Below are 11185 nucleotides of genomic sequence, written 5' to 3' on the forward strand. Positions count from 1 at the left end.
TTGGTTTAACTCATTAATACAATGTGTGCAATCTGTTGAGCTTACTGCTCTTGTCACTTATTTTATTTTTAGAGCATCTTATTTTAGTCAACGTAATTGCTGTTAACATTTCTCTGTATAGACTATGTCATTGGTTTTGTGTGCTTTGATTGAGAAATTCAATAACATTATTCCCTATTTAGATTTGTTGGTAATCCAATACTTGTCACTGAATACGAATTGTCACTAATTGGTTGTTAATTTAACTTTAAGCATTAAAACATTAATTATATAAAGTGCCCATTCATCACTGTATAATGGACACAGCAATGGCAACAGAGGAAGAATCACTGTGTTATGTAACTAAGAGACCTCTGTCCATGAACACATGCTACTATTCACAGTTTCATTATGTAACATTTGTTCCTTGCCAAGTTTATAGAGAATTTTGAAAACACAAAGTCTTAACCTGCCTGGTATTTCCACTTTGTCTGGTGACCTTTATTAATATGTCACAAAAGTTTTCTTTGCTTGCTGATTGCTATAAAACTGACTGTATAGAGCATGATGTTTTAAAAGCTGCTTAAAAGCTTGATGCTAAAGAACATGCAGGTTGTGCAGCATGTTCTGAATCTTGATAAGAATCTTTAGAAGACTTGCCAGCACTACCCATATACAGACCAAATATTAGCGTGTGCTATAGAAACCATGCTGAGTGACATTTGACACACTGCAGCCTGTTTCTTAGTAAGGCTGCCAGAGGAGGAAACAGGGGCACATCTATAGATATGTGAGACGACAAACCAAATTCAGCGAAAAACCAAATCAGTCCACATGATCGCCGACTTCCTCTCCAACGCAGAACACGCTGTTCTCAATGACATTTTGTTCTCTATGTTATGCAACCCTTTTACAACGATGGGGAACAGTGCCGTTCAAAATGCCATTGGCATGAAAGCATGGTTTCTTTAAGTTCCTCATAACCTCTTTTAATGTTTTTTGTTGGTATCCCAAAGCAACAAATATCTAAAAAAAATATTTCACCTAAAAATGAAAATTCTGTCATCATTTACTCAATCTCATGTCATTCCAAACACAAACAGCATGATTTTATTCTTGTGGAACACTAAAGATGAATTTTAGACTTTTTATCCAGGCAACTCTTTTTAATACAATGAATCTGCAAAATGACAAACAAACAAATATCAGTAAAAAAAAAAACAAAAAAAAAAACTTGCTCCTTTCATGAAGCTAGAAATCTCTAATTACCTTTCATCATAATTGCGAGGAAAAGAGCAACCTGCATTTAATTCATTTGGAACAACATGAAGGTAAGCAAATAATGTTACCCAAAAACCCAGTGTTCATAAGGTGAAATAACCCTAAGACTCAACAGCTTTTCGAGACGGTCAGGGATGAATTCAAACGATGTGGCCTCTAAGATTATTTATTGTAGTGAAATAAAAAGTAGCAATATTACAGAAATCTTGTATTTTACAGCTTTACATTGGGACTACATCAAAATTATTATTTTACCAACATACACTATTTATTATATTATACCATTTAATTGTTGTAAATGTCTATTTACATAGCTTCATACTGGCAAGAGTTTAAAATGATTCAATATTAGCATATAAAATCACTGTAACACTATGTGTCACTAAGTCAAACAGTTAAGCTTAACAGTTGCAGGTTATTTTAAAGCTGAAGTGTGCAATTTTTCTATGTTAAAATATGTTCTCCTATCCCAACTTAACTTTAGAGTCAGCTATAAGGAAGCCATTTTGTGGGTTGATTTACCTGAAAAGTGTTTACATTGTGGCACTATCAAAACATTGCTCTGCTTGGTTGATTATCCTGACCAGGCCAACATGGTAACAGTGGATCAACCAATGATGTGAGTTTGGGGCAGGACTATCTGACCGATGGGAGGAATGTTTGGGAAACCTGTTTGAAAACAAGGTGATACTAGTGGCACACAAATCACACACTTCACCTTTAAATCTTCAGCAGGAGTTCAGTTTTACAATTAAGAAAGAAACACTCACACATAAGATTCCTTAGCATAGGAGAACTCCTCAAATACAGGCTGACTACACCTGCGGGACACTTTGTCGTTCCTCGTCTGGGATACCGACTCGGACATTGCCCTTTGCCGAAATGACACCGGCTCTGGTTCTACAGATTGAACACTTTCTGTGAATGTTTCTATGCATTCTGTGGGTTTGTTAACTTTGTTAATGTCCAATAGGTAGTCGCTCATAGAAATTGGGCGAGATTTCCTGCCCAGCTCTCTGGCATGTTGGACTGTCATGGCCCTGTACTGTGGAGGGGCCGGTTGTGCTCCGGTCTGCAGCGCCTGCTCATAGGATGGGGGGCTGCATGGCATACGACTATCCACCTGTTGGAAGACTTCGATGGCGGAGAGAGGCCGTCGACGCCGGACAAGCTCATCTATGTTCTCTGTCTCTTTTTGTGAGTCCTCTTGGAGCGTTTCACAAGGGAAGGCAACTTCCTTCTGAGAGTCCCCTTTTTTCAGACTGCCTCTGTTAAATGTAAAGTTTCCAATGCTTTTGGCCCTCATTGAGAGGGATCGACGGTTCACTTCAACGTCTCCTTGGTTATGTCTAGGCTTACTCATAAAGGATGAATGCCTAGTAGACTGGCTTTTGCGAGGGCTTGCAGGGGATGGCAGTGGTGAGGTGGTTATTGATTGCTCTGAGAGAGTTGAGGAGCTACTATCTGAGGAACAAAACGATGGGCAGGAACCAGTCTTAGATGTTCTTCTGTTCTCACAGCGGTGGGGATGCAAGAAGGAGTCATCTGAGTTCTGCTTCTTGAGTGGTTGGCTGTCAAAGTCTTCCTTCTCTGTTGAAAAGTCATCATGGCTGCGGGCAAGTTCTCTTAAACCCGTTATGGAGGTAGAAGGAAAAATGGAGGGCTCAGAGCACCGGCGATTGAAGGGGTTTGTGAAAGCATCAAATATAGCGTCAGAGGAACAAGACTGAATGTCAGAGCGTCCTATCTTGCTTAGGCCTGGGCTCCCACGTGGCATCATGTTGTCCTCTTGAGTCTGGCTCTCAACTTCCATGCAATCACAATCAACATCAGGATCTGTGCTGTCATATGCTGAGTCATGCTGGTGGACATCGAAGGATATATTGGGGGACATCAAGGAGGCTGAATCTGTTGAGAATAAATCAATGTTAAAGTTAGTTAGTTAGTTTCAGTTTATTGTCCCCTAAGGGAAACTTGTCTTACAGCGAGGTAAACATACAGGTAACACAACAAGTAAACACCACATACACATACGAATAAACAACACAAACTACTAATTAAAAACTGTTACTCTACTACTCATCTAGGTCAAAGAATTGTGCAAATTTAGCAACCGAATTGCACTAGGTATAAAAGAGTTCTTTGTCCTATTGGACTTAAAACAAGGGATTCTGAATCTCCGGCCTGAGGGGAGGACCTCAAAAGAACAATGAAGGGGGTGATTTACACAGTCCAATATGGCATCTGCTTTCCTCATAACCTGCCTCTCATAAATATTTGTCAAGGAAACCTGTGGACAGCCTATTATCTTCCCAGCCACCTTCACAATGTGGCTGAGGTTATTTTTCCCCCTCAGGCTGATGCCCCCATACCAGGCAATAAAAGCAAAAGTAAGGACAGATTCAATAAAAGATTTATAAAATAAAGACAGAATAACCGTATCAACATTAAAAGAGTTAAGCTTCCTTAGAAAGTACAATCGTTGTTGTCCCTTTTTGCAGATCATCTCTGTATTTATGTCAAATTTGAGTTTACTGTCTATCACAGTACCCAGATATTTATACTGCTCTACCACCTCTATGCTGATTCCTTTTATATAGGTGGGTGGAGGAGAACCAGGTTGTTTTCTTCTAAAATCTATGAGCATATCCTTGGTTTTAGAGTTGTTAAAGGTCTGCGTGGCTCTGTCATACTATCAAAACATTTCTCTGTTCGTTCGAGCATACCAGCCAGCCCAACATTTGCTCTACCAATGAGGTTGAGTCATACCAGCTCTAGAGGGTCAAGCTAATATTTGGAACATAGTAGCTGATCAACTTGCAAAAGCTGGCCAGCTTGGACCAGTTTAGATCAGCTAAAAACTAGCTACCATGTTCCAAAACACAGCTACTAGCTTAAGCTGGATTTTCTAATAGGGACTGATGTAATGCAATTCATCAGAAACATCAGCTTTAAGGCCTATTTCTAAATGCAAATTAACACCATGCATAGTTTGGTGAACATTCTGTTGAGACTTGAGGTTGTGGTCAACCTCAAAATCATAAGTTGAGCTTGCGATAGGTTGGATATTATGTATTGAGTTTGAATATGATATGATTTATAATATGATATATTGCAATATGGGATAAAATGGCCTCATATCAAATCAGAAAGGGCTTATCAATGGTTCATAGATCTTAAAGTATTATATTTCGTTAGCTTCATAGCATAATTGCCTAAGTCATTTTTTGGCCAAATTGTGATAGGCAATTATGCTATGAGGCTAACGATTTCAGTTCTTATTTAAATAGTTAAGATGTATTTACCTGACTTGTCCATGGAGTCCTGTTCCTCTAAATCCCCAAAAAGCATCAGGATAGTATGTCCAAATACCTCAGAGCAATTTTCAATTAGGAACTGGATAAGTCTTGTAACCTAAAAAACAAAATAAAAAGAATGATGTGTCTTTAATATAATGTGATAAGTTTTGTGTGCAACTCAGTGTCACAGTGCTTTTGGTGCTGTGGTTTCTTATGCATCTAAACCACACTATGCATATGACAGTGCCAAGTTTTGATCTTAAATCAACAGATTAGTCAAATCGAGATTGCAGAGGAGGATCATGAAAAAAAAAAAAAAAAAAAAAAAAAAACATTGAGGAGACTTTTGACATATATTCTTGCTCAGACACGATCCAGGCTAAGCTAAGTTCTATGTTTAAAGCTATAGGCTCAACACCAAGGCAGACTCCAAGAAACCATTTCATGATATAATATAATAGATTATTTAGAAGTGTCATTTAAAAAAAAAAAAAAAGGAAGGAAAAAAACCTCCAGCCAAGTGTCTGACCTTTTCTACATCATCCATGTCTAGGGGCTGACTGTCACGATGCAGCAAGGTTGGAGCAATGCACACTGCCAGGTTCTTGGCATCCATTTTGTTGGTTTCTGAATGCTGACTGATGTGGTGAAACAGGCACAGCAGGTGCTGCAGGAGAAGACTGTTTGCTTTGGGCAACTTCTCGGCCATTCTGAGAGCAGAGAACAACAGAGAAAAAAACAGTTAGGTCCTTTTTCTATTAACCACTCCTCCCATTTTAATTTTGATGAGGGGAGAAGGACAAAAACAGAACCACCTTTCTGACATTTTGTGGCCAGACTTCAGCTTCCAATTTCCCTATTTTCAAATCTCTGAAGAGTACATAGAAAGCCCACAGAAAAGTCCCATTTCTATCATCACATCTGTGCCAGGGACTTTTTTTTAACAGCCCACACATCTGCTCACAGTTTCTCAATACCATCCACCCTGAAACTACAGTGAGTTTACAGCTAGGTCACAAGAGAGAGTCCTACTCACCTTCTCAGCTCACTTTGAGCATCCTCTGCCCTCTCTTTCTCCAGAGCACTCATCCAGCTTTCATAGTGCTCAAATACAAGAAGGCCTCCAGGGAGTTCCCTCAGGTAAATCTGTCAGTACATTAAAATTAAATAAATGACTTATTGCTTAACAGACACCTCAGAAATAGAAGGGATGTTGATAAGAGACACACACAGGCAAAGGCTGAGCCTAACGCAAACAGTGTATTATTCACCTTCAACAATCCAACCAAGAGTGTCACAGGCAGGGCTTCCATGTCTACCTCGGCCCCAGAGTTCAGCTGATCTCTGAGGGCATTCAGGTTTTTGGTGCTGCATGGGACTCTGAAAACACCCTCAGTAAATGGACCCTTCCTGAACAGCAACATGAGTGTTTCCTGTTGGAGGGCCAAAACATGAGAAGCTTGAGGAATATAAAATCTTCTACCGACTTTAAAGGCTGAAGTCAACATGAAATTGATCCTGGAGTCAAAAATGTGCCATATTTACTTTTCTTTCTGGTGCATGTATGATTCATCAGTGCATGTTATTCCAAAGAAAACAAACAAAAAATGAATGTCTTCATAATCTGTCATCAAAATGTTATGACTTGAAACGATTTTTCTATGACCCAAGGCCACTTTACTTTTTTGCATACCATCAGTTTCCTCTGTCTTTTTGGCAAGGGGTTTGACTGATTCTATAAAAAACTTCTTAAACGGCTGTTCTTTTTGCCATATTTTTGTCTCCAATCAGAATTATCTCAAAAGTTTCTGATTGAGGTCTGGATAAGGTTAGCAGGAAATTAGACGATGCCTGTCAAAATAAACATCACATGTTCTACCAATTGCATCTGTGGTGATGTTTTTTAAGACAGATTGCTATTTACTTGTTCTTAGACAACAAATCATAAGATAATATTACATCAATATAATACACTGACGTACAGTAATTGGTTTTGGAAGTGTGGTGTCATCTTGTATATGTCGTCCAAACAGCAAGTTCTTGGCATTGGACTCAGGATGAGCAGTAACGCTTGGGTTTGGAGAGCTTCTCTTCAGCTTAAATGTGAAAAAGTTCCTTTTGCCTCCATTCTCTGTTCAGGTCAAGAAAAATACAATATAAGCAAGCATAACTTCAAATTGAACAACAGTTTATCTAAGATGTTTACTACTAGAGTAAAGCAGTGATGTCTTCAAACTGTGTTTTTCACACCTTTGTTTTCTTGCACTTTTATTTTCACACACACTCAGTTTCACTGTTTTTTTGGTTTCTGGCAGGCACCTAACCAAACATGTGGTTTCGAACAGCCATTTTGACTAGTTCAAACTCACCAATAGGCTGCTGTGAATGTGCCTCCTGGTTATGAAACTGCTTTGGGAGGGTGGAGAATTTGCCGTTGCCCTGGGAACAGGCACATATTTGTCATGAGTGCATGGAGTATTAGGGTGTGACTTCAAATTACACACATGCAACTGTCAAAACTACAACAAAACTACTTTTCATTCATTTTTAGCATCCTTATTTTTGTTGCTGTAGTCATTTTCAAGTGTCATTGGAAGTAACTCGCTTAGAAAGTATGTGTTTGCCAAAGGTAAAAATCTACTGTGAATTGGTGAATACAAGAAAAATTGAGTGCTTACATCAAAAGGCAACTCTACGCCAGATTCCATCCCAACTCCACTAAGAGTTTTATTCTGTAAGACAGAGAAAAACAGCAAAATAAATGTCAGTTGATTATCTGTACGGCAAGACCAAAGGTATTTCCATACACTGACCAAGGCTGAGGACTTACATCATCTGAGATAAAAGGCATAGAAGAAAAATATCCCATTCCAAGCATTTATGCAGTTTGACTCTTGGAAATCTGATCACTAATGTTTATGAATCAGTGACAGAAGAACGCGTACCGTGGTATTGCCACTCAGCACCTTCATGAGGACGCTGGGCGGTGGGGAAGTGCTGCCTGCACTCGATCTTGCCTCTGCAGTTTTCCTGCAATGGCATTTGAAATTGCAACATTATCTGTTATGCGCCACACATATAGTGACTTAACAGCAAGAAGTTCACCACCGGTAAACATACTAATAGACTTCTGCGTCCGTAACTGGAGAGATTTGCATTGACGGTGGGGTTCAGAAGTCTAAATCCACTATTTAGCATAACAAATCGAGTTAAGCTTGAATTTCAGAATTTAGTATGTTCCCCTTTTGCATTTATGATATGTACAAAATGACACCTCACCTGTGTAGAGTTTCCAACCAGTGATCCTTTAGCTCAGGCAGACTGCAAGTGAAAGAACAGCATGGTGTGAGTTATTAATCCACAGAGAGTGTAGAGCGCGTGATTATGTTGTGAATGTGAAGAGGCCACACACGCTCGACCTCTTTACAACAGAAAGGGCAGGAAAGTCTCAGCGAGTCATGAGGACAGGAAGCAGCATCACAGCGACAGCTACCACTTCCTCATTTCAGTGTGGCTAGGCGACAAGTGGAAAGTTTGTCTGTATGACTCGCAGTTCATTTTCGAAAGTTAGATTAGGCCTTATAAAACGTGTAGGTAGGAATAGTGTGAAATGTGTGTAATCATTTATATTTTTGGAATAGTGTGAAGTATAGATGCTTTCTGCAGGAAAGATGACTAACATCTTATTTTTAAGTTCTGCCTTTCTCACAACTTGTTTTAGACATGGTTATAGGTGCATAAATGTGAGATACACATTCAAAGCTATCTGAATTATCCACTGTGTATGCGTTTCATAACCCTAACATTTTGTTATTCACAGTAAAATATAGTATTTAAAAATGTTACATACAGTTTAGCCATTTTACAAAGTTATTTAAGATTTAGCTACTGAATGTGCCTTGACCCTTTTTTTTTTTTTTCACAGGTGAACTGTCACAGACCCCAGTGTGATTTCTCAGAAGTGAGTACCCAAGACAAATTTTTTGAAGGTCTCGGTCTTGTCTCAACCGCGTTAGTACTTGATCGTGTCTTTGTCTCAGACCAGGAGGATTCGGGAATTTTGTTTCAAGACCATGCAGTCAAAAATACAACTGCGGGGATATCACTAAATTGCCAGTGCATTGTCTGATTTATTTGTTAACATAATTTCTGTCATGACAACTCTCTGAGAGATTGGCATGGTAATGGATATGACAATGTTAATGTATTTCTTGGCAGAATAGATCTGCCACGTTGCTGCTGCTGTAGAGCAAGTACCGAGACTTGCTACTGCCAATACATTCATACATTCAAGACATGCTGCTGCTGTATGTAACACATTAAATAACCCCCATAGCAGATCTATACAGGTGGAGCTGGGGAAGGTGGAGGGTTTCTGAAAGTGTGCTGCAGACTGCTAACAGCAACACTACCGGTGTTTGTTTGAATGTTGAGCTGCAGCTCATTGGCTGCTGATGCAACAGCAACCGATAAGCTGAGTTATGTAGATAATCATGTGATCGCTACCAAATTGAGTTAAGGACCCATCAGCCTGTGCCATCTACAGTGCTGGTCAGAATTATTTGCCCCCTTGGTAGGTAATTGTTCCCATCGTGTTTTGGAGACAACATTTATTTCATAATGTGATTTCCTTGCCACTTTCAATTATTTTACTTCAATGAAATGTTAGATTTTTGCAAATTTTTAAAATAAAATATCAAAAGGATTAACAATGCCCATTTATTTTTTACAGCCATCTTTGATCATATTTACCAAGGGGGCAAACAATTCTGACAAGCACTGTAGAGTTTTATGCCAGAACTTGGAATTAATGTGATTGGATGTAAAACGTCCTGCTTCAAATGCAATGAATAACATTTCTAATTTGATTTCTTTTTTTACTGTTGTGCATGGTCAGACATTAATGGGGGATTGTGTTAAAAATGTTTTTGTATGCTGTATGCTGTTTAATGTTTTACATATACATCTGCTTACATAATGCTATCGCTTGTTTCTGCTTCTTCTTCCTATGTCTTTTAATCTGAAGATTATGTACTCTTTTAGAAGATGTGTCATAGCGAATGGAATGGAATTAGTTTCCATTGTTATGCTGATGACACTCAAATATATATTTCATCACGGCCGGATGAAAACGCTAAATTTTCTGCTAAAGATATAAAAGATTGGATGACGCGTAATTTTCTTTTATTAAATCCAGACAAGACAGAGGTAATACTTATCGGTTCAAAAAACCGCCCACAAAACCTCTCACAATACAACTTTAACATCATAGGATGTCCTGTTACTTTATCCTCTACAGTAAAAGACCTGGGTGTTATACTCGATTGCAACCTGTCTTTTGAAAATCATATTTCATGTTACAAAAACAGCCTTTTTCCACCTTAGAAACATTGCTAAGCTACGTAATATGCTATCAGTTTCTGATGCAGAAAAGTTAGTTCATGCATTCATGACCTCGAGACTGGATTACTGTAATGCTTTATTAGCTGGTTGTCCTGCATCCTCAATAAACAAGCAACAGTTAGTCCAAAATGCCGCCGCTAGAGTTCTTACGAGATCAAGAAAATATGATCATTTAACACCGATTTTATCATCACTGCATTGGTTACCTATAAAGTTCTGTATTAATTACAAGGTATTGCTACTGACTTATAAAGCCCTAAACGGCTTAGCTCCAGTCTATTTAACGGATCTTCTATCGCCCTATAATCATAGCGCCCCCTACCGTATAACAGTAAAAACACAGAAAGCCGGAAATTTCCATCAATTGCGGGAAGCGTTGTCTCATAAATGACGGAAATTTCTGCCAATGGCAATATCAAGCAATATCACAAGAGGAAGAGAGCTGTTTTCATAAATATGAGCTCGACTGCAAATGTGACATTGATTTTATACAAACATTCAATAAATGTATTTCTTCTGCTGAACACAAAGGAAGATATTTTGAAGAATGTGTAAAGCTAAACAGTTGATGGGCCCCATTGTCTTCCATTGTATGGGGGAAAAAAAATACTAGTCCATGGGGACCAGAAACTGTTTGATAACCAAAATTCTTCAAAATATCTTCCTTTGTGTTCAACAGATGAAAGAAACTCATACAGGTTTGGAACAACATTAGGGCGAGTAAATGATTACAGAATTTTCATTTTTTGGTGAACTATCCCTTTAAGTCCACCATGGGTGCAAATACTAGTAAACTGTCTGCTGCAAACCTCAGTAAATCACATTTGCAGGATTTATGTATATACTCTCCTCCCATAAATTTTGCGTCTGAAAAGGAAGCTCCTATAAATGCATATGCAATAATATCAGAGTCAGACACAAAAATAAATGTGCCTTTTCAGCGCATATTTTTCAATGCGTGTCTTTAGTAAATCCCGACAGTATTTTTTAACTCCAAACGAGGGTTTGCTCCAGTGCAAACCTTTAGTAAATCTGGCCCTTAGTTGCATGTTAACTGCAGTTAAATGAAAATGTATTATAGTCAACATTTATATTAAATGCAGTTAGCTGAACTTTTGAGTGTTTTTTGTTAAATAGGACTTCTTAGTATGTAATTTAATAATGACTTCTTTACTGAATATGCTGACAAGCGGTTTCAATTTATTTTGATGGTCCATTACTAT

General features: G+C 38.4%; 1 protein-coding gene across 2 annotated transcripts; it reads right to left on the bottom strand.

Moving 5' to 3' along the window:
- Positions 1-1410: 1410 nt before the first annotated feature.
- tagapb (T cell activation RhoGTPase activating protein b) lies at positions 1411-7984 on the bottom strand. 2 transcript variants are annotated; one of them, XM_082146690.1, is made up of 10 exons: positions 7839-7984; positions 7505-7589; positions 7238-7291; positions 6929-6998; positions 6542-6690; positions 5831-5992; positions 5596-5705; positions 5089-5269; positions 4566-4674; positions 1411-3168 (listed from the first exon to the last, which is right to left on the bottom strand). In XM_082146690.1, the coding sequence occupies exons 2-10, from the start codon at positions 7529-7531 to the stop codon at positions 2027-2029; spliced, it is 2004 nt and encodes a 667-aa protein (XP_082002816.1). In that variant the 5' UTR covers positions 7532-7589; positions 7839-7984; the 3' UTR covers positions 1411-2026. The 2 variants fall into 2 exon arrangements, with proteins under 2 accessions (XP_082002816.1, XP_082002815.1); XM_082146689.1 differs by having other exon boundaries at positions 7390-7589; positions 7839-7909.
- Positions 7985-11185: the final 3201 nt, after the last annotated feature.

The sequence above is a fragment of the Leuciscus leuciscus genome (genome assembly GCF_965113295.1).
Source record: "Leuciscus leuciscus genome assembly, chromosome: 19".
In the NCBI taxonomy this organism is placed as follows: domain Eukaryota; kingdom Metazoa; phylum Chordata; class Actinopteri; order Cypriniformes; family Leuciscidae; genus Leuciscus; species Leuciscus leuciscus.

What these genes read in the sequence shown, in the direction of transcription:
- tagapb (XM_082146689.1), bottom strand. Translation starts at nt 7,437, where the DNA reads ATGCTTGGAATGGGATATTTTTCTTCTATGCCTTTTATCTCAGATGAT. An exon ending in ACATTCACAGCAGCCTATTG is followed by an intron (nt 6,691 to 6,928) that starts GTGAGTTTGAAC and finishes TGACCTGAACAG; the next exon opens with AGAATGGAGGCAAAAGGAAC. An exon ending in GGACTCCATGGACAAGTCAG is followed by an intron (nt 3,169 to 4,565) that starts GTAAATACATCT and finishes TATTCTCAACAG; the next exon opens with ATTCAGCCTCCTTGATGTCC.